The sequence below is a fragment of the Dermacentor andersoni genome, chromosome 9 (assembly GCF_023375885.2).
Source record: "Dermacentor andersoni chromosome 9, qqDerAnde1_hic_scaffold, whole genome shotgun sequence".
NCBI lineage: Eukaryota > Metazoa > Arthropoda > Arachnida > Ixodida > Ixodidae > Dermacentor > Dermacentor andersoni.
Window position 1 is genome coordinate 14,053,828 of NC_092822.1, and position 23,934 is coordinate 14,077,761.

A 23,934-nucleotide genomic window follows, 5' to 3' on the forward strand; every position below is an offset into this window, starting at 1 on the left:
CCGTACTCCATCACTAAATATTTTTAGAGCCATAGCCACGACACTTTTCCATTGGGAGCTAACCAAAATGCAGATTCATCAAAATTCACATAAATATGCTTCTCAGTGGCCGGCAGTTTCATATAAAACAAGAAATCATGGGGTTTTACGTGCCAAAACCTTTCGATTACATGCATGCCGTAGTGGGGAACTCTGGAATAATTTGGACCACCAGGAGTTCTTTAACGTGCACCTAAATCTAAGTGCATGGGTGTTCTTGCATTTCGTCCCATCCATATATATTTTTTTCCAGCAATACAGATTGATTTTGTTTTCTTGGCACTTGGTCAGCAAAATATATATTTTTTTGATCAAAATAAGAATGGTCACCGGACATGCCCAGCCAGACTTATCTTTATCTGCATACACCCGTGAAGAGAATCACGAAAGAGACACTAAGGAGAAGCTGTAGCTTACACTGGTGTAATGTTCTTTAAATTTCTCTGCATTTATTTAGACAGAAAGAAATCAAGGTCAAAATTTCCCCCATCTCAAACTTCCACCATCAAATTGTAACACAAAAGGATAGAAAGTTAGGCGAGTTGGTACGGTAACATAATCTTGGATTGTAGCGCGATTGTAGTGATTGTCACTTTGCCCTACAATCCAAGATCAAATTGTAACACCCTATAACAGCAGGGTGAACACGCAAGTTTGAAGGTTTTTTTGCTTAGCGACAAGTTTTTTTTTACATGGCTGCAGGAAAAATAATATTAGCAGGGAGCACTTTGTAAAGTACTTGGTCAGACACATTAGGATGGTGTTTCAACTCAGAGATTCAGCAGTTTATTCAAGGTAAGAAGCCCGATACGCATTTGCCATTTCGTTCATGGCTCCGCCACAAATGTGTGGTTTGTGCAACTGTCTGATATGTGCCAGATTAGGTTTGCTTCTTGTTTACAAGCATCTTTATCACAATTTTTAAAGAAACTGGGTGCTTCATGCTTTCTTTGTTAAGATGTACCAAATTTGCTATGTGTTGTGCAAGCATGCCATGGCATGATGTATCAGGAAAGGTCATAATAATGAGTATTGGGAAGGGTAGCAATACACGAGGTTTAGCAGCATTTTTGTAGGACCCGGCTTCATTGATACATAAGCTTGTAAAACATATGGACACTAAGCATATCAATGGGATTCAGTTGAATTAGTGCACGACAATGCTCACAAATATTGCTGGGTCACTTTATTATGAAACATAATCCTTTCCTATGGAGGAAGAAAGAACTTCACTTAAATAGCTTAGATCTTGTTGGATAGGTTTACCCCCAGTTCGTTACTCCAATAATGGAAAAATATCACATATTCGGGTGAGTGAACAGCATGCTTATGCAATATAGTGGCCCATATACATGCATATAGATACACACACTAGTTTACTGCTGTTTGAAAGAATATAATGCACAAACAGGAGGCATAGAGATTTTTTATTGTACCCTTGGCCTTGAATGGTCTAGAAAATCATTCACTCTGCAGAAGCACCCACAAACAGATAAATAACTGCCTGATACACGAACATGACAAGGTGCAGACATACCTGAGCAAAAATAAAGTTTATAAAACAAAACAAAACTCCCACTCGGGACATCCATGCCTCAAGTTGCTTCAGTTTGTATCCACTAACTCACAGGAAGATACATGCGCCCACACACACACAATACACAAAAGGATGATGTGACCCTAAAGTTCATCACTGAATCGGCTGGTGTTGTGTAGATGTTCGCCATAGTCAGTTGCTTCGCTTCCAACAAAGAGTTCGTGGTGGTCAATAATCTCTTGTATGGAAAGCTTGCCATCATTGTCAGCGTCGCCATTGGCTATGAGATGTTCTGCCTCTTGTTCTGCAACTTCACTGCAATGAAGCACAGGAATGGAAAGGAAAACAAGAAGACATTAGGGTTCTGCTGCACAATTTCTCTAGCCGATCAGAAAATGTGAAGCCTGAAAGGAGAATAGTTGTGGCATTGACCAATATGCACTATGTCACAACCAGACAATGTGATGGAAACTGAAGCAGCAGAAAATGCAAATACGTTTGGGCAGAGGAAACAGTAGACTTGCATCTCCGAAACTGTTGAAAACTAAGTGAAAGTGTTTTTAATATTGTTAAAAGAAAGGATTTTATTTTCATTTAGCCAATCAGGACAGCTGGTTCCTTAATACACCTGCGCCTGATTACTTAATGGCACCTTTAACGTTTTGTTTAATGGTTCCACAATTTTCAATCCTCTATCTTCCATGGGTGCACAGTACTTTACAATGGATTCCATCACTGTTAACCCTGTTGATATAGGTAAACTATTGTTAACTTAAAACAATCATGCTTGTGTGGCAACAATGGCGTTAGTTCTAAGTTTCTCCAAAAGACTAAACACGTATGTTCTATTTCTCTGTGTTGCATTTTTATTTAGTCGCTTCATGATGGGCAGCTGCCACAAGATTAGAAAACAGACAAGGTGGTTCCACTTCACAAGTCTGTTGACACACATAACCTATTTACATGACTATGGGTCTATTTCACTTATCATCTGTTACATGTAAACTATTTGAACACATCATTTTCACACATTTAACAAGCTCCCTCGGTGCAGATATTTCACCACAGTCGACACAGATCTTGGACACATTTTTCCTGCAAGACGCAAGTGGTCACATTTACTCACTTGTGATTTGCATGCGTTCGGTGATTCTGGAAGTCTAATCGGCTGCATATTTTTTACTTCTCGAAAATTTGCGATAATGTTAACTATTAACTACTAATGCTTAAATATTGCCTGTCGAATATAGACCCACCAGTGCTTCACTAGACTTTCTAAAAACATTCCTCACTAGCAGAACTTGGTATGTCACGATAATGTTGATAACAATCACTAAGGGTTGATAAGGGTTTATACTGGTTGGATCAAATTTCATTACATTGAAAATTCCTGTGTGGAGATGAGCAAGTGGCACAATGCTTACACATAGTGAAACAGCTGCCAGAAGAGTTTCCTTGTGAATTCGTTATTTACCCAGTGATATCTGTTCTTCTCTTTGCCCTTTTGCCGATGACTGCATGATTTATAGGAAAATTTCTTGTTACTCCCATACTGCTAATTTCAAAGCTTATATAATTACCACAACTGCCTAGTGTAATATATCTAATATGGAAATGAACATGACCAAATGTAAATTACTGAGAGTTTCCCACAGTTGACCACCATGTCCTACTTATTCTCATACAGGCATTTCAGTAAATTCTGTAACTGCCTACGAGTACCTCACTGTACAGATTACTTATACTCTCTTCCAACTGCACGCTGACTCACATTATATTTAAAGCAAATCACATGCTTGCTTTCTTATAGTGAAACTTCTCACTGGCTCCTGTGCAGAGCTTAAAAGACTACACATCAATTATGCCTGCCCCAGACTGGAATATGCGTAATGAATCTGAGACCCAAGCCACGCCATTCTAATCAATAAGCCTGAAGCTGTGCAGAATTGCTCAGCTCTTTTCACTACGATTCAGTGGTCTTGCAACACTCTGGTTGTTTTTCCTAGCCCCCTTTCAGGTTTAGCACTTTCCTGTGCTTGTTTCAGGCAGACTACCCAGACACCACAATTGGTGGCGACATCAATGCAGGTTTGCTGTAGGGTACAACCCTTATCTAGCACAACATTGTGAAAGATACCGTAAAATACAGAGCAGGCCTCCCAAGGTGTCACACTCACCATCACCCTTGCCATGCTTTCGGAACCTTTCTACACACCTCTGTTTTCTGTGTTAAGTAAGCTTAATACCAGCTTCGCTCTGTTGCGTTCATGGTTTATTCAAGGTGGTAAATGGAAAGTCGGTCATGCCATGGTCATGCCTACATTAACCGTAAAAGATGCCAATGCTTCCCTACAAAACCAGTCTAGCAGCGACTTGTGGCAGCCCAGCCCATGCCATTGGCTGGGACCATTTCGTTGGAGCGGAGGGTGGCATCGTCTGAGAATTGTGGAACGCAAGCGACCAATGAAGAATTGGACAAAACCACATGGCACAATTTCTTGGGCAATTGATGCCTGGGGACAAGGCGCAGGCATAGCTTTGATGCGCAAGGTGGAGAAATCAAACAGTTGTCAGTTTAACATTGCACATTGTGATGCCACACATTCTGTGGTTTCCAGCAAAAACATATGTTTGTGGAGGGGCAGACGTTTGCTACATGTTGCGTTTGCAATCGTGATAATCATGCCATGTATTTCAAGCTTGGCACTTTGTCTACTCTGAGCGCCTTGGTGAGAAGCACACTTTCGCGCTAATTAAGCTTGAGAGGACCATCATTGGGTCTTGCTTCTGCAGAAGCAAATGACAATCACCGATGTTTCTCCCCGATAAATACTGCATTTCGTTTAGTGACTATGGTGTTTCCTTTCCCCTATTCTGAGCTGTCGATTCATTAAGAGCATTGCGGCATAATGAGCAGGTGCAGTGTGATGCCCAGGTTCATTACAGGCACGCTCGACTATACAGATTCTTCTTCTACCTTGTTTCATGGCCATACAACATTGGGAAAGCATTAATAAGCCCCAGAAATGTATCTGGTTAAGTTCTAAGGCTATGAGCAATGAAAGTGAAAGCTACACCTCCCTTCTAGCACACACACGATGCGCACACAGACATTATGACTGTCTTATATTATAGAGTTGAAACATGATTTAACGAAGTGATGCCTACGCTTGAATTATTTAGTTAAATTTGGAAGTTCGTAAAATCAAGAAAGGAATTTTTCGGTCCATCGAAATCTAAAATTGTAATGTAGCGACACGCAAAGGCTACCGTAGCATTGTATTTGCTGCTAATCCAGCAATCTGTTGCATAAACCAAGAAATAACGAATGCAACCACCACCACCCCTACCGAGGCGCTGTTGAGTCTGCTGTTTCGTGCATGGGCGCGGCACACAGCCTCGTCAAAATAAAGCTAGGGATGTGACCATGGCACCTAGATGTTCTAATGCGATAGCTTTGGAGTGCACGCTCGAAGAAGAACCTGTCTGTGTCAAAATTGGAACGAAATCACAACCTTTTTTTACTCTTTATTTTAAGAACAACTTTGTTAAATTGAGTTTGGTCAAGTTTTTTTCGTTAATTCGGGTTGATAATATAGAACCCTATGGGTACCTGCCAGGGCATGTAAATTTCTTTGTTAGATTGGAAAATTCATAAAATCGGGTTTCATTAGATCGAGTTTTAACTGTATACTTTTTTTACAGATGTAAAGCCTGCCATCATGTAAGGCTGTCATTTTAGAGTGCGAAAATGTGGAAAAAAAATGTGTCACTAAGCATCATGCACATACCCGTGTGCTGGTTAATTTCCACAAGCAACTACCAGGTGACATTAGTTGCTGTCTCACTGCATATGGCCTTGCTATTGTCACCATATCCCACCAGATCACGACCACGCCATCACGCAGCATACAGCATAGATCCAGCATGCTTATATAATATCAGATGTGCTGAGGTTCAATGTTCAAAAGGCTTAGCTGGTGGAGGTGGCACTTAGGCTGGCGGGCATGGCATATCCACGCAAAAAAAAAAAAAAAAATCTACAACCAAACTTGCCTTGGCTTTATTACTTGTAGGCTTCATAATGGTTTTGGCCAACAACAACAAAAAAGGTGCCTTTTGATTCTTCTCGTCTGCACTCGTTGGCACGCAACAAATCGCGAGCGGCAACTATGGTGGCCACATTTATACTGATACATTTGAAGTGTACCCTATTCATACGCCAACGCTTGTAACACAGCTAAGATATTCACCCACCCTTAGCGGAAACGTGCCGTATTAGGCTAGTAGTGAAGACAAATGCCGCAGTTTCCGCAGCATGCCCGCCATGTGTTTTCATGTCACTGGCAGCTACGCGCGCCTATCTCCGTTTCTGTCCTCCTCAAAGTGGACATGAGTATGTTATTGTCCCAAACTTGCCAATATTAACGATATTATTCATTACTGATACGGAAGAAACTGTTTCAATGCGCGTAATGTACACACAAGAAGAACAATAATCGCGTTTGGTGCAATCGGCTTGCTCCGCTGGCCGCCATATCTGTTTTGGTGTCCCACACTGCTACAGCGGCAGCCGCCTGCTTGTTGACCTGTTGTCATCCCGCAGCAAAGGTGGGATGAAAAAAAAAAATATTTTCGCCGGGAATTTAACCCGCGAAATGATCCCACCACAGAATTGCCGTCAATTTTTTTGGACAAAAAAGTGCAATCATTATGCAAGTAAATATGGGTGGAGGCACTGCGAAGAGGCAGGCTTGTGCCCTGTTGGATCCAGCCAGACATGGTGCGAACAGTTTCTAGGAGCAGTATACAGATGTGGCTGCTCTGGATGGACCTGCTAGCATGTTCTATTCCTGTGCGAATCTTCATGCGGTTTTCTTCTCCACAGCAAGGCCGCAGCCAACTGCCGCACTGCCACAAGCTGCATTATGCTTTCAGGTGATTAAAAGGGGCATTGCTGCAAGCATTGTGCACATGAAATTTGAATGTGTGGCATGGAAGTCCAAAATCAAGAAGGGGGCTGACAGATGGAATAGCACACTGTGGCATAAAGTTTGTAAACAAGGATAAGGTGCCTCAGAAAGGCTGGCCAACGTTTCGATAGGAGGACCTATCTTCATCAAAGGCGGCCTCGTCATCCTCGACATATCAGTTTTAAAGGTTTAGTGCAGTGACGTCACGTGCAGTTTTTGTCGGTGGCGGTTGGTTATAAAGGGAGAGACTTCAGAGGTAATGAGTGCTGTCGCCTGACCTCTGTGAGCGTCGTTCCCAAGACGAGGGGACAAGAGCGGGAGAGTGGGAAGGCGGGGAGAAAAGAAAAGAAAGAAAAGGAGAGAAAAAAAAACCGGAGGGGGGGGGGGGGACACCAAGAGGAAAAAAAAAGGAAGAACAAGAAAAAAAAGAAGAAAAGAAGTGGGGCATGGGAGGGCGTTGGGGAAGCGAGAGGTTAGGGAGCACTCAGGGGTGTCATTGGCAGCATATCTTTTGTGGCATTAGAAGAGCCGGTCAGGCGGTCAGTGCGTGAGTAACACAAAAGACCCCCCCCCCCAAAGGAAACCATGAGTTGAGTGACTTGAGCAGCATAGCAGCAATGTGTCGAGTAATTTTGAAGTAGTTAAAACGGTGACAAGGAGTCTGGGTGCAATGTAACAGGAAGGCAGCGGCACGGTCTTTCAAGGGACGTTAGCCCCAGTAGCTCAACGAAGGTGTCATTATGGCGGCATACAGAAATGGCGATACCCTGTGTGGCTGAGACGCCGAAAAACGTATACTGACGTCTGGGACTTCGTAATGTGTTGGTGAAGGTGTTTCAAAAAACATATAATAAAAAAACCGACAAAAAAGGAGAGAAGAGAGGGGGGGAATCGAAACCAGAATAACAAATAGGAAGGTTACGTGCGCAGAAGCGGGCGGGGGCAGGTGTATATGGGAAAAAGGGGACATACATTTGATATAAACATAAAAACATGAAAGAGTATATTAAATTGAGTAGTAGGCAGGAAAATATTTTCAAAATGGAGGAATAGGTGAGGTTAAGAATTAAGGTTATCTGGTGGCACAATGTGTTTTGTGTCTCGGTTGATGTGTGGCATGTGTGATGTGTTGCATGCGGTTTCATTCAAGACTGTCGTCAAGAGCGTCAAGGTGGTTGGAATCTCAAACAGTAATGCACAGCATGGAGGACGAGCAGCCTTGAGACCCGCTTGTCAAACAATAAGGGCGACTGAATAAAAATGAGTAAATGAACAATTTTTCAGACTTGCCCGATAATTTGCATGCCTTCGTAGCACCGTCACATACCAAATAGAGGCAATGTAGAAGAATGTCTGAAAACCGATATGCTGAAACCCTTTGCCATCTGATTTTCCAGACTTTTTGCTGGGACCACAGGTCCAAAACGACATTAAAGCCACCACTGCCACCATTTTGATTATCTCACAGCCTCAAACAAAAGTTATCGCACGCTGACCCGCTGGCAGTCATAGCCAGCACTGCGGCAACGCTTGGCCTATCTACTTCAACATTAATTACCACATATCCTGTTTGGGGCCGTGTTTTTTATTGAAAGGATTCACCACTGTCAGCAATGTCATGGACTCTACTCTGCCTTTGTCATCCTTGCCGATGGCTTCAAAGTGTGGAAATCACAATAAGGGTGAAGCGTTGCACAATGCCAGTTCCCAAAAGTCAGCTTTGCTGCAATATGGCAGTTTTATGCAGTGATGTGAAGAACTAAGTTGCGCATTAAAGAAAGACAACCACAGGAAAAGGCAATGGAAACGGAAAGAGCGCGATAAGAATTCTGTCTCCATCACCTTTTCCTGTGGTTGCCTTTTGAATGCGTAACTTGGTTCTTCAAAGCAATGCACCAACTAGCCCAGCAAGTTCTTCTATATTATGCAGTGAAACATACCAAAAGTTGAAAGGGGCCACTGTCATGGGCCATTATTGGGGGTGAGCTCCACCACTGTGACGTGGCATAAGGGATCACGTGGACACAGCAGCTGCGTCAGCTGCTTCGGAAGTGCCAAAGCAAACGGAAAACGAGAGTTTAAAGTCCCACCTGCACTGCGGTTCTGATTAAGTGGTGAAGTTTTCCCACCTTGGGTATCTGCTTGACAGCATTTGAAAGCATTATAATAGCTAGTGGCTGCTTGTGGAGGCATGCAGCATGGTAGGCTACTGCTCGGTGCCGCAGTGCCGGACGTATGCAATGGAGCCTGGTGTCAGCCTTATTCACATGTAGCCACAGAACAAGACGCTGCATGAAGCTTGCCTCGCGAAACTTAGAACCGGCAAACAGCTATCGGCTACAACTCGGGCATGCAGCAAGCACAGACGCAAGGAAGATTTCTGCTACCGCGTCGGGACTGCGATGCTCAGTGACCAGCCGAAAATGCACACTGAGACGCTCGCCAGCAATTGCTGCCCAGCTAATGTCATGACGCTTTATTTGATCTATGAACTTGTTGATTCTAGATTCTGGCAAGTTCACTGGAATGGAAAGGGAGCTGTAAGAAGCACATTAAAAAAAGGCATGGCACATGGTTATGTTTGTGTTATGAATTAATGTACTGGATTACGAAAAAGAAGCAGCAGGAAATCGCACGCTGAGAAAACCGATAAACATAAAGTGTGACGCAACTTTAGAAATTATATTGAATCGTCCAAGAATTTAGAAAAAAAAAAAAGGATTGAATCGTCGCAACAGCACATAGCAGTAGCCGTAGGCGTCGAAGTTTCTATAACGAAATGACTTTTGAACAGTTCTGATAGCGTCCACGCAACAATGGTTGCTCGCGTACTGTCAAATACTCATATTCTGCTGCCTAAAGCTCAGGGCATGGTGCTAAAACGTGCTTGTAGCGAAAGCAAAACATTGTGCGTGGACATGCATGCAGACGCGCAGGTGGTCGCTGCGAACCCGTGCGATTGCTGCATTGAGGCTTCATTCTATTATGCTCCATTCGGTTATACAGACAGCCCACTATATGAACACATTTCACATAGTTTGCTCTCAGCGTTTGCCTACCTTTCACAGAAGCTGGTTCAAGAGACTCCATCGTGGCAACCGCGCGCAGTGGCGTTCGCGGTACATATTCAGTAAGGAGATAGCGTCTGTAAACATTTCTGTGCTTTCAGTTTGCCCAAGATTATTATTTTGACAGTAATAACTTCCCTCGTTTTGAGAGTACTTACAGATATCTCCAGGAGGGCTGACACATGGTGTTTTTATTGAGCGTCGTAAGCCAAACCCACGAGGAATTTGCCGTGTTATCCCTCATACTACGCAAGGGGGGTGCTTCCGACAGATGGCAACTCCGTAAGTCCTTGCCCCCAATGTACATACGCCTTTATTATATACGCATGCACCCGCTGTCGAAGTATGAGGACCGATACACCTGATAAGTGTGCTGGCAGACCTTCAGAGCTATTTTGGATGCCCGTGGCAATTTGAGCCTTTGGGGGCAGTAAAAGGCATGCATTCATTTTTTCTTCAGATTGCCCAGTTTTTCGGACATTCTCGGAGGCCTCTAGGGAGTCCATAAACTGCTTGTAACCACCCTAAGATGATTTTAATGCAAGTTTGTATGTGAGAGTTGTTGCATCCCTTCCTTCAGTTGCACATGTTTTCTTTATTCACTACGGAAGACTAAGTACAAACAATTCGAGAGATGCACTTGTGCGCTGCCTTTTTATGTCAAATATGAGAATCAGAAGTCAGCCTGATGATGATGCGATAACACACAAATGACAGCGACGGCGTGACAATGACTATATAACCTAAACAGCAGGCGGACACAGTAAATCCAGTTTCGAGCTTTTCACTGCTGCAGCACTAAGAAAAAACAGAGAACAATGATAATGCTTACTCATTTCCTGGTAGGAGCCAGTTGAGAGTTTCCTCTTTGTCAAGCTTTCTGTCACCATTCTTGTCATAGTCCACCTCGAACCGCTCCTTTTCTGCAATGTACTGCTCGTTGCTGAGTGGCTTGTCTGGGTCTTCTGTCGTGAACTCTTCAAGGCTCAGGTAGCCATCTTTGTCCACGTCCTTGCGTTTCATTGTCTCTTCATACAATGTCTGGAGAAATAGGAACATGCTGTCAATGCGATTCAACCAGCAGAACTGAAAGAACGTGCAATCAAGCAGTTAGTCTGCTAGCTCTCTTTACAAGGTTTTTTGTACACATTCTCTTGGGCAATGCAACACAATTTTTACATGGGTGCTCCATAAAAGTACAATGAGAATGTGACCACATTTAGCATCACTAATTGTCACCAGTGGTTTTGGTGTCTTCAGTGCCTTACTATACTATGCCTTGGTGCGTAAATTTTACTGCTTGCCACCAGCGACAGATTTAATGCATCAGAACAAATTCTGTTTTTGTGATGTGTTTCAACTCATCAACAACATGTTTCACTTCTTTGACGCCAAGCAGTGATGACTGCGATATGCTGAAGCCATGGCCTCTGACATTTGGTTGTGCTATTAATTAGGGAGACAATGGTGCAATGCTATCTCAGAGGCCACGGAAAACCAGAGCACTTGGGGTTATTTATTTGACTGAGTGCAACAAGTTGGAAAGTATTTGATAAAAGCCAAATACCTGTGCGTAACTTCCCAACACATTGTATTACGATGCGCATGCCAAGCCACAACAGCAACTCGCACATTTGTTTTTCATTGTCTTCATTCTATGTGCCACGGGTCTGCAATACATGGGAGAGATCAACGGCTTTGCTTTGTGCTCTTGTGTTCTGGGTGATCCCTCGTCTCATGGCCTCCGAGATTGGGCAGCCCCCATGCTTGAGGCCTTGCTCTGTTTGTTGAGCGTGCCAGCAGACCACTGCTGGCATCTGTTCTTATACAACACTTATTGCTAGACACCAATGTAAAGAAGTTGATACTGTTTAGAAGTGTTTGCCTGCGTACAGTCACAAGGGCATTTTGTGACAACAGAAGACTGCAGTGCTCCACTGGCATACTCACAAAACCACCGATAATTCAAGAGACTGGTCTATGCCAGAAGAGTAAATTGACACATGTGTGCTCATTTTTCACTTTTTTCACTACAATCCATGGTGGGCTGTTGCTCTGGTGTTGGCTTGCCTAGCGGCAACTACTTCCTTCCACACACTGAGTAATGCTGGCCATAAGGGTAGATAACACTGGTAACGGCGTAATGGTTATAATAAAGTAATTTCAGTTCCTCCTTCAACTTCATTATGATGCAGTTCTAGTGTACTTGTGTGTCACCGTCATCTACCTAACTTATTTATGTTCACTGCATGACGAAGGCCTCTGCCATTGACCTCCAATTTCACCTGTCTTACACCATGACCCCATCCTATGCCTGAAAATTTCGGAATCAGAATCATGTTTTATTGAGTTATTAAGTGTAATACATTAATGAAGACATAGAAGGAGGTCCCAGAGCACAAGGTTGTAAGGTACTAAAGCAAAGTGTTAGACTGGGCTAGTTGGTATTCCAGATTGATATAACCAGCGCAAAAGCAGACACAGAACACAAGAAGAAGCGACAAGGAAAAATGCTTGTCCTTGTCACTTCTTCTTGTGTTCTGTGTCTGCTTTTGTGATGGTTATACAGTATCAATATGTAAGGTACTAAGGCTGTGAGACTCTAAGGAACTAGGTGTAATCACACCTAATTCTCTGCCATACTCGACTGTGCTTCGCTTTCCTGCTTTCTCTTTCCCTACACATAACAAGCACAACCTCTTTTCCTCTTCATCTCGGCTAGAATGTTGACTACCCTCTTTTGCTTTCTAATCCATATAGAGATCCTTATTCAAGGGCTTCCTGGTGCTATATGCAGCTAAAAAAAATTTTAAAAATGTCCCCGATGATTACGATACTCCCTCATGCGAAATCTGAGCGCAGCTCTATACATATCTTCACTTCGCATGTCAATATTTTGTGTTATGATTATATAGGTAGACGGTGTACATTAGGAAGAGAATGCTGTGAATAGTGTAGCTGGTGCGTACAAACTGTCTCGTGCGGCACGTTGAAAATGGAGCGAAGTCTGATGAAAATGTCTCGCTAATCGGGAGATTGCGAGAGGCAGCGTGTGGGTGACATGTGGGCGCGATTCACAGCAGCCACCATGCAGCTCATGCAGCGCTTTGTTTCCATAGAGACGACGCATGCTACTCTGGTGCCATATCGTAGCCATCATCGCCGCACAGTCAATCTTGTGCGGCACTATGCTTTTCTTCGCACACTTTCGTTCCACCAATGACGAGAGTGGGCTCTTCGGCGTGGTGAAATCGTGCCACAAGGGTCAGCAGTGACAACACCCAAGGGAGAGTCGCATCGAGCCATTACTCGTAGCCGCTCGCCATCGCCCCTTGCAGGAGCAGTGATCCCTGTCACACACGCTGGTACCGTGGACTGACCTCAGCAGCTGACACCGCGGACAAGCGTAGCCCTTTCCCACAGACCACCTATCCTCCCCACCTCATGCCACCCTGATTCCCTCTAAGAAACGCAGGATGAGATCACCCATACGGCTCAAGCTGCCGTGGCCGCCGGCAATTCAGTGCATGCACAGGCCATCTCCCCTTTGCTCCCTCCTCCATTTTCCTCCTCATGTGCTCTTGCCGACGTTCAATGCAGGAACGAGTGTTTAAGAGCTGCGCTCTAAAAGAAGCAAGAAAGTGAGAGAGAGAGGCCATCCCCTGCACATAGCTAAGAGCAAGTTCCAACAATTTTTAAGCACCTAATAAAATTTAAGGGTTTTCACAATCTTGAGCACGCCACTTCAATGTTTAAAGAATTCAGCAATTGCTTCAAACCTTTGTAACAACTTTCTATGTGTTAAGAGTCCGTGCACCGATAGATCCTTCGGTGAATTTCTTCATGTTGCATTTCTTCCCAGCTAATGACAGAGCTGAGTCCAAGATTCGAACGAAGTCAAAGTGCAAACTGTGCATGCTAGTGTTGCTTTGCTGTTGCATGTGATTTTATTGAGGAAGCCATGAAAACATATTCTACTCCACAAAACACTCTGCCTGCATACATTTGAGAACTTGCTGTTAGCAACAGCCTGGCAAACTGTGTTGATTGAAAGCTGGGTAAAAAGTAAGAGCTGTTGAGAAAAGCACACAATGCTTCGATTACCTCCTGCATTTCCGGGAATTCAGATGGATGGGAGAACTTGGGAAATTCATTCTTGTCCAGCACGCCATCTCCATTTGCATCGGCTGCCTTGAAGTAACGGTCATCTTCTTCGAGAAGCTGAAAGAGAAGATATATTTTGTATTAAGGACCTCTTCACTTTTGCCATGCCTGATAGGCACACGACAGAGGGATATCAAGTTCATCTATAATAGTAAATCACGCCACTGCAATGACAAAGCAGCCACCTTTACCACAGAGAGCAAGCTTGGTAAGCCAGGAAAGATGGAAAAACAAAAGACAGGTGGCGTCGCATCCCTGAATTTTCTGTACCAGCTTTCCATAATGCAATCGATTTGGACAGTGCCTAACCAGATCAAGCCAACTGCAACAAAATTTTACTTCGGCTAAATCAGTTATAAATGAGTATATTAGTTCATACCATGGAAGCAATCTTGGCAAAAACGCAGGGTGAGCAATCGTATAACTTTCTTGTTAGCAGCCTCTAAGCAGCACCTAAGCAGACGATGCGTGTACATGGTGGTTAGCAGCTATGACCCAAGTCCCAGCATGTTGTCTCAAGAGATTTTTCAGTGCACCACAGCCTAACTTCGCAGGTCATGCCAAGAAGCTGCATGTTTGTGAACCTTTTGTGATGTTTCCAATCGCATTTCAAATTGAACATTTTGCATGGGGCCTCACCTATATCTACGCTACCTTAAACTAGGCTTTTACGCAGCCAAAATTTCACTGCAGTTGGCCTTTAACCCTTTAAACATAATGCCCGAGCTTCACCCTTCCTGCCGTTTTGTACCAATATTACCAAGGACAAATTCTACTCGTTTAATGCACACTTTACTTTGTAGCAATGAGTCATGCGTGTTAGCATGTTCCACTAATAACTGCTAGCTTTGAGCACTTGCACATAATTTTGTAGTTTTCCAATGACATCACACTGCGTCACTCTAAATAGCACATATAGGTAGGAGCTCCATGTGCTGGCTGCACAAAATTCTCGACATCTTTCTGTTTCATACAGCGCCAATGCCAAAATTGAGCCCAAGAGGTTTTGCAGCCGGCAGTTCTGTCTTGTCACATATTTTTCTTTGGACAATGCACAAGAATGGCTCAACAGAATAACACAGAAGCTGACAGCATTTTAGGTGTTAGGCTAACATAAAATAATGTATTTCATCTTAATGCATTGAGTAAAAGAGAAAATAGCGCACTAAGTCTTTTATAAACAAGGAAAAAAAAGGGTGTGTGTAGGGAAAGGGGGGAGACAGGTTAGGCAGTCGATTTTCTTCTTCTGTCTCATCTTCCCACCTCGGTGGAGCGCAGAGTGGCAGACACAAAGACGGTAAAATTCATACACCCTCAAATTACTGTCATTTGTGTCTTCAAGGTACAAGAACAACATCCAGCTTGAAATGCATACATACTGAACAAATAATAGCAAAGGTCGAAGGAATCCCGTCAATGTGTAAGATCAGAAGATTTTCAAAGAATGCTACCATCCAGGGCCTCTTGAACATGCTGCCCTGGCTGTTAATTCTCTGCACACGTGTCCGCCAGGTCTAACAATGCTTGCTGGGATATATGAATACAAAGGGACATGGGTACAAAAGGGTAGCAACTGACAGCTTACTCAGCTTTGAATTGCAGTAGTACAAAGGCTTGGTAGGTACATAGTTATAATAGAATATGCAGAAAATGTACTCGACAAGTGCTTTGAGGTTTACATTTTGCATGTCTTCATGTCCTTGTTTTATTCACATCATTGCATCTAGTATTGCTTGACTGGCTCGTGCCTCTCTTTATGGTAGCACAGACAACTTGCACGTGGACTGCATTCCCAAGTTTGTTTCCACTCTGCCCGGAGACCCTGCCTTCGTGCTACTGCGAAATCTGCCAGGTGTGGGTGTCCACATTCGAACACGCTGACGTTTCAACTGTCGTTACTGAACAAAAAATCATTCAGCGTTATTTGGCATGAAATCCTCTGGCAGCAGCACAAAAAATACACACTTGCTTCCGGCTTCTTCTTACAGAATCGACAAGCCTTGACAGAGATTGGCTGGGGTTTTGTAATACTGTTACACGTTCTAAGTTCTGAAATTAAAGAGCCGCCACATCAGCGCAATTAGACTTTTGCAGTTGCTCTAGATGCTGGTCAAAGCGACAATTCAATTTCAAAATGCATTCACGCAGCTGCTGCACGTAAAAGGTGAAAAAAAAAAAGCTGTACTATGAGAGAAGGAAAAGAAACAAAGAGAAGTAATGTATTGTTTGAAGCTCAAGGTGTGAAAGCCAGACATTTAGTGTGGAATGTGCTCTGAAACTGAGACAGCACAAAACAATTCGATGTGCTCGAAAACTCGAACAAGCACAGAACTGACATATACAGGGCTACGTGGCTCATTGTGAGCTGAAAAGCTGGCTTGAATGACAAGTACTTCACAACTGCTTGTTCCTGCCCTACCTTTGTCTGTTTCGCCTAACACCTTGAGCAACACGTAAGCAATGGAGGGAAGACAGAAATACTTGCAGCAGGTAGAGATCTTCCAATGGTGAAATTTCCTAACTGAATCGAATACTACTACAGAACCATTTTAGAAAATTTACCTTCGAATAACTAATTGATTAGTGAATAGAATACTTTCTCATTTCTAAACAAAAAGAAATGTAAAGTTTGCATGGAGCCTGTTTGGTAAAAAGAACCTTACATTTATATTGTTTGATACATGCATGTAATGCCATTCAGAATAGGATGCCTGTTCAGTCAAGGAACTTGTAAATGACACTTTCTATCTGTTTAGGTCACCAGTATGTGTTGGTGCCTACTTTTTTTTTCAACAAGAAAGAATAGTATTTGACAATTTCAAAAGGTGAACTCACAAATCAAATAGCAATAACTATTCAACTTGTGTTCGAAATATTAATTATTCCCACATCCCTACTAGCAGGTGAAAACACAAGAGGTCATTTCCTTTTCACTACTAGCACAGAGAAAAAAAAAGTGACAAGCATGTCAAATAAAAGGCACATGCAGATTTCAGAATTCACTGATGATCCTAATATCCAATGTTTAAAGAATTTAAAATGCTTTCTGCACAAAGTAGTAAATTGCAAAAAATTCTAAAGTATGCGTTCCTCAACAGTCATCACCACAGCAGTTAAAATGCTCACATCCTTTTTGCTCCAGTTGGCAATGCGTTCTCCAAAGACAAAAATGCAAATGCACATCGAGATGTGATTGATGGAACGCTGGCATCATGAAATTAGCAGTCTCATTCAGCACGCAGTGCTACAATGCTTTTAAGAAGGAAATATAAGCAGATGTCGTGTATGTGTAGGTAAACTAAAATACCACCGCTTTTCTTTCAAATTCAACCTCATTAGAACCAGCAGTTTTTTGACACAGTGTAGTCGGTGCTATTAGTACTGTAGAAAACCGCTCACGTGCAGTGATGTTACACATGTATACTAAATATAAGACTCAGTTTCAGTTAGATTTGCACGCCCTTTATGACGAAACAACATTGTGGAGCAAAAGGCTAAAGTCGTTGGCTACTTCTCTTTGTTCAAGAGGCAACAGTGAGTACATGTTTGAAAATTAAAACACACACAAAAAAATAATGAAATAAAAGAGAGACAGAGAGAAAGAGGAAAGCACGGCCGTTAAAACAAATTTCATGCAATTTACTCGTTAGCATAATAGGAGAGCTTTTTGTTACTTCACCTGGGGCGGTATTCTCAGTCAATCGCTCTCACCTATAGCAGTATCACTTTCGTGAGATTTTGTGTAACGCCAGACATATCAGCCTGGGCGACATTGGTTCCCAGCACTGCTTGGTGCGACGACAGCATTCCAAAAGCAAGCTTGGCATTTTGCCAGAAACACTGGTGTCCGTAGCATTTGGTTCTAGTCACGCCAAATCTCAGAAAAGTAACAGTATTCCAAAGAGTGATCACTTGAGAATACCGCCCCTGGTCTCGTACCATTAGATCATATTCTCTATGGGAATTTCCAAAAGAACAAGCTAGCACATGTTAGCCCAAGTTGCTCAAGCACAGTTCCTTTCTGTACGATTTTTACTATGCATAAGCCAGTAAAGTGTAAAATCTGAGCAGTGTGACATGTCTACTGCTAACTTTGTCCAACTGACACAAAATGTGCAACTGCAAACGCTTAATATTGCAGAGGCTGCATCAACAAGGGCCTATCCACTGCTGCTTTCAAAGGCAAGAAAGGCAGAAGCAGGTCACATACTCTCAAGTCATTATCTTCACTGTCGCTGTCCGAAATCTTCTGTGGTGATCCGAAGGCTTCACTCACATGCTCGTCCCAAGTAACCTTTCCATCACCATTCTTGTCTTCATCTTCAAATCGCTCAGCTGCCTCTTCTTGTGTAAGCAACCTTTTGAGAGCAACAGAAACCGTATGGATACAACACACATGCGAGATCACCATAAAAAAAGCTAGGGAGGAATACCAGGCATTCACACAATACTAGCTCCGGGTTATACCCAAGATGACACAAATAATAAAAAAGAGATACCTAAGGGAATTGAAGGTGTCTGCTACACAGTACTACACAGAATTCTCAAGGGATTACAAATAATCCAAGCCAGTGTACTGCATGCAAACAGCACTTGTAACAATTGGCCATATATAGTAGCCAGATGACGTGGAAACAAATTTGAAGGTGTTCAGGCTGAAACTCATTACAGAAAAAAAAGAGAGAGAAACAAGTGTTCTTTTAATTCAATAATTGATCACATTTACACACCAAAGCTGCACAAAGCGATTGAAGGGTGGCATAGTGGAAGGCTATGGACTAATTTCAATGCCAGCAGTGGAGCGCGTGGCTGAAGCATAACTCAAGATATAGTGTGCATCCAGTTTGACTGCACAGCGCGGTGATGCTCCCAATATATTGCAATGTTTTCGTATCTGTTCTGCTTCTCTTTTAGGTGAAAAATAAAAATTAAACATAGGGGGAGTATTATCTCACAGTGCAGCGAAACCGTGTGTGCTATCGGCATCAAATGAAATGCATACAGTGGTGCACGTGGTATAGTTTGTGCCATCATTTTTACTGCACTGTCATCTTTTTTTTGCTTTCAAATAGAGAACCAGAACAGAAACTAAAATATTGCAGTATGGGGAAGCATCATCACGCAGTGCGGTCTAACCAGATGTGCGTGCCTATCAGTGGGATGACTGGATGGCATGCACTATACCTTCGGTTATGCTTCGGCCATGCACTTCGCTGCTCACGGTTCATTTGATGCTGATAGCACATAGGCATTCTTGAATTACACTTTCACATAATGTCACCATCATGTGTAGGAGTCTAACCCTTGACCTCTCTTTTCTATGGCAGAATGGTATAGCCAGTGGCATGCCTTTGCATATTAAAAATTTACTCAACAGCGTCTCCGAGTGATCTGTGAGGTTTGCAACAGGTTTGCAATAATCAAAAGCTTCAGAACTACTAATCTTTGATGCAGAGTTTGGATTAATACCTACTGCTAACTTCTTTTAGCACAACCTAAATGAATACAAGATACTTTTGTGAAACTTCTGCCACCTTGCATAGTCCTGCAGAACTGATTTGCATATTCAACCTTAAAAGTGTAGAAAGATATAGCCACAATGACAAAAAATAACTGAGTAAAATGAAAAAAATGTGTTGACAATGCTACAAAGACCATATGAAAGGGTGTGAAAGTTAAGTAATGGAAGTACTGAGAGTTTCCTATAATAAAGGGATTTTGACGGATTCTTGAAGTCAAGGTGTCCTGGACAATGATTAATTTGCCATGTACATGCTCATGCTTTCCATCCTGTCTCAAAAACAGGGAATGCCTAAAGCACATGTAACAAGATACATTTTGCAGGTAGCTAGCTATCCAGCATCACTTAGAGTTCTTGAAAGAGTTACCAGATGGACCGATGTGTGTGCATAAAGCAAGCAATTGCATGTGAGACCCGAGAAGGTGTGCGGCGACAGAAGCAATACAACGGCGATGATCATGATATTATGACAGCGACATGAAGGCAGTTTTGTTTTTAGTCCGACGAGTAAGCATTACGTGTTCTGTTATGACCTGGGCCAATCCTAAAGGCTGTACAATGTGACACAGCATCTTCATAGAGTTATCTACTGCGAGGATAGGAGTGGGGGATCTAGGCCAACTCACAGGGCAGTGCAGTCTAACACAATGTCTTAAAGCGTTAGCTGGCACATTCCTGTTCATGGTGTGTGGGAGGGAAAGTGGTAGGCCTGCAGATGAACATAAACTGGCACGTGCGCACAAGCTCTTGCTTGTGCTATGTGATGCACACGCCAGTTGCTTCAAAGATCTAATTGGCATCGGCATGAGAAAAATATGCATGTGATTGTGCTCTAATGATTAGAGCATACAGCTGCTTCGCTGGGAGTCAGAGGTTCGATCTCACCATTGGACACGCGGATTTTCCTGTTATTAACCCTTTCCCTACCGTAGACGAGCTGCATTCATCCATGCTGGAACAAGCGCTTGTGCACGGCCACAGTAAAGCTACCCTGATGAATTTTGTTTAGTTCTTTTTGGCTTCAACAGATGGTGCACTAAGAAAACAAAAAACTAATTCAAAAATTGCATTTTGTTCGAGTAACGTTTTGATGCGGGCAACTGGTATTTAAACATGGCATCGTCCTCTGTGTGTGCGCATGCTGACAGCAGCTCCACTCCAGAAAAAAAAAAAAAAAACATTTGTTTGCGGAAGGTTTGTCAGACTCTGACAGTAAAGTTCAATTTTCCTGCGAGAGTGGCAGCGACGATACTGAGCAGCATATATTCTCTGCAAGCTCTGCAAACACGAACACGCGGACATGGCACACATCTTGTGCAAGTGCACACAGATCAGTTCAGTATACGTAGAGGACAAGATAGAACTGGACCTTCTCGAGGAGCGATGGCTAAGCGCTTTGACTAGCTCAGAACTACACGACCAATTATGGGCTATCCAGCGGGCCCGGGCAGCAGTGGAAAGGCTATGCCTCACCGCACACAATGCCCGGGTGGCCTGAGCCCGGGCTGGCAACCTCGCAGGTCCGTTTTCCATTAAAGTTTTTTCCGTCCGTCCGTCTGCGTTGCCGGATTCGGACGACGACAGCGTCTGAACGTGTTGGCAGTAGACAAGATTTCTTTTCACAGCCACACCTGGCATAAAGGTCCCTGTGACAGAGGATGGGAACTGTGCACCGTATTTAAAATTGTTTCTAACAAATGAACTAACAGATTTCATTCTCTGTGAAACCAACCACTACATGTACCTGGTAGAAGGAATGTGGAGTAGCCCGCTGCACAATTCTGTGCTTTGAAATGTACCACATCAAGTCAACAATTTAGGAATATGACATCCCTTGTCACATGCATGAGCCCCGCTTGTCACAGTATTGTTTTTGAATTTCCAGAGAGACATGTTTTGCAACGAGGACTACAGAAAGTTGGAGACTCTCCGCTGTGTGGTGCAGTGAAACCAATCCTCTCTCCACACTTTCAAAAAATATCTTGCATGTATCTTACAAATAAAGTGCTTTTAAGGATATATTTTGGTTATTTCAAAATGAAAATAATTATTTAGGCAAATAAAAAAAGAAATCGGTATTTTTGTATTATCTTCAGTCAAAAAGCTCGGTAGGGAAAGTGTTAAAACGGCCCAAAACGAGGTGAGGCAGGGACCTACCCACCTACCACAAGTTGTCTGGGATTAGCCAAAGAATGCTTTGAATTAAAAAAAAAATATATGGAAGCAACGACACAAAGCAACTGATGGGAGTCGAATCTTCATCATGCATGCACTGCTCTACCATTGAGCTACTGCAGAAGCAGTCCTGTTGACCTGCTTAGGTGCTTGTGTGTATTATACCTGGCCCTAGGAGTGCTAGCCAATGCCACTTGAGGCCATGTTGTAGGGTGTGGGACGCTCTTTCAATCACAGGAGTCATGTAGTATGTGAACATATGAGCAGGTAGCTGGCCAATAAATCCTCGTATATGCTACCTCATGGCAGAAAGGTTGTGAAAGTCAGGATGCTAGCTATGCAGTGAGCAAGAGTAAAGGGAAATGGGACTTTAATGCTTGATTTAAGGTAAAATCATGTGAAGCCAACAGACTGAAGCCAAAAAAGGTCAAGGAAGCGGCCATGTTACGTAACCCGGGGTATGTTTTCAAAAACAGATCTTTCCTTTGCAAATAATCCCAGAATAGATTATTCCCAATGTGACATTTTCCCAGTGAACAAAGGCCTGTGGAGTGAATACCAGGATAACAAAAGGGACTTATAAAGCTAACCTGAGGGTCCCTTCACGAGAGCCGCCAAATTCATGGCTTGATTTTTGCAGCTCAAAGGACTGAAGTTCAGATAGAAAAGAAGAACAGAATGTTAGTGAAAGGAGGACAAGCACGAACGTTTCTTTTGCTAACCCTTTCGTCTTTTCTTTCCCCACTTCAGTGCTTCGCAATTCAAAAATCACTCTACGAACTTAGACCAACCTGCCCGAATTGCTATTCCTACCCTAAATTCACATGTATAAAAGTGCAAGGTGGTGAATTTTTCCATCTATCTTTCTTATATATCTTGCTGCGGTGCTATTCTTCAAAAACACTGAAGACTAATGATGCCTTGTGTTAACTTTCCCGGAGTGTCTTCGGCAAGCACAGCATATTCTCTGATGACAACACAGCACACTGCATGTAATAACCTGACTCAACAAAGTAGCTGGTGTTGAACTCCCAATATGATGCCAAATTTGCCATCTAGCTAGACGGGAAAAAGGTGTGTCAAAGCTGCAATTATTTATGGCCTGATGATACAGCCTCATCAGCAAGCACTGTTTTGGTGCCCATTCCTTCCAATACTTATGGAAACCCAACGCGCAATTCTGCAGCCTAGCTTAAGTGCGATAGTTAATACTTACTTGAAAGAACGCAGTATCCAGTCAATGAGCTCAAGCCTGTCAACAAAGCCATCTTTATCCTTGTCCATTTTAATCGCCAACTCTTTTAACCTGGCCTTAGCTTCCTCGGGGGGCAGCTGGTCGAACTCCTCAACTGCATCTTTGCTACCTGCAAAGACAAACGAAGAAGAGAATACGAAGCGGATAATTTTGAATATTCGCTTAGCGTAAGAAAGCAAGGAAGGAAATGATCGCAGGTTAGGAGAATTCCGGAAAGCGATGAGGAACAAAGTATGCTTCGACTCTCAAATCCTGTTATTAACCGACGCGGCCTACGCACCACATGACAGCGATGCAAAGCACCGTAGACGGTCCAGCAATCGAATAATGCGCATACGTAGACGACCATCAGCACGTCATCTTATGTTCTTTCAAAGACAAAATCTCGCCGAAGCCGTGAAGCTTACCCAGGATAGCTTCGTGATCAAAGCTCGTGTCGTGCTGCTCGGCTTCGAAGTGCTTTTGGCCCCTGGATCCGACTGCACCGTCCTGTACCCGCTCTTTGTTGAGTTCGTTGTGATGACTGTGACCGTGACACGAAACGTCGAACACAATCAACAAAACTTGGAACACTGCCATCCATACTAAACGGCTCGGTACCTCACGCGAAAACATCGCAGTTATTCCTCCACCGACACTTTCACACTAGCGACAATCAGCTTCCCTTACAGCTCCTGCCAAGCTTCAGCTGCCTCTTTCACAATCCTATATTGCTTTCGTGACAGCTGCTGCAAGCCACAATGAGGCGCCGCCACAACACAATACGTGACAATACGAAACACAATACCACTATAGTGCAGCCACAGAACACGTACAGCTCCGCTAGACAATAAAATAAAATAACGCCGGCGTTACCATGAAACGACTGACGCGCCCCGCTCCGTCTCTGAAACATATTTAGTTTTTGTATTGCCTCCGAGACCAAAGATAAAAGCACTGTATCTCGAAGGTAGTCATAACCGTGTCCCACATTTTACGTTGTCCTTGCAGTCCAGTGGAGTCGATTTTCGGTTGCATGCATAGATGGTTTTGTTAGAGTGTTCTAGGTCACTCTAGTTTTGTGGCACTTGCTATTTTGTTGTGTGATACGGTGAGGGTCCCCCTCTCCCCATTTTTTGCAACGTTGACGAGTTTAGTTCCTTCTTCCAGACCGGTTACATGGCTCGCTACTTCTAAAGAAGCAAGTTGTAAATAGCATGCAT

At 43.2% G+C, this 23,934-nt stretch overlaps 1 protein-coding gene across 1 annotated transcript; it reads right to left on the reverse strand.

The window, feature by feature from the left end:
- Positions 1–1,447: 1,447 nt before the first annotated feature.
- On the reverse strand, positions 1,448–23,553 carry LOC126527064 (reticulocalbin-2). The gene is made up of 6 exons (XM_050174784.3): positions 23,140–23,553; positions 22,694–22,841; positions 17,992–18,139; positions 13,722–13,838; positions 10,450–10,658; positions 1,448–1,891 (listed from the first exon to the last, which is right to left on the reverse strand). The coding sequence occupies exons 1-6, from the start codon at positions 23,345–23,347 to the stop codon at positions 1,720–1,722; spliced, it is 1,002 nt and encodes a 333-aa protein (XP_050030741.1). The 5' UTR covers positions 23,348–23,553; the 3' UTR covers positions 1,448–1,719.
- Positions 23,554–23,934: the final 381 nt, after the last annotated feature.

Coding starts and splice junctions, on each gene's coding strand:
- LOC126527064 (XM_050174784.3), bottom strand. CDS start 23,347: ATGTTTTCGCGTGAGGTACCGAGCCGTTTAGTATGGATGGCAGTGTTC. Junction 22,842..23,139: donor TGATCACGAAGCTATCCTGG/GTAAGCTTCACG, acceptor TTGTCTTTGCAG/GTAGCAAAGATGCAGTTGAG. Junction 18,140..22,693: donor TGGATACTGCGTTCTTTCAA/GTAAGTATTAAC, acceptor TGCTCTCAAAAG/GTTGCTTACACAAGAAGAGG.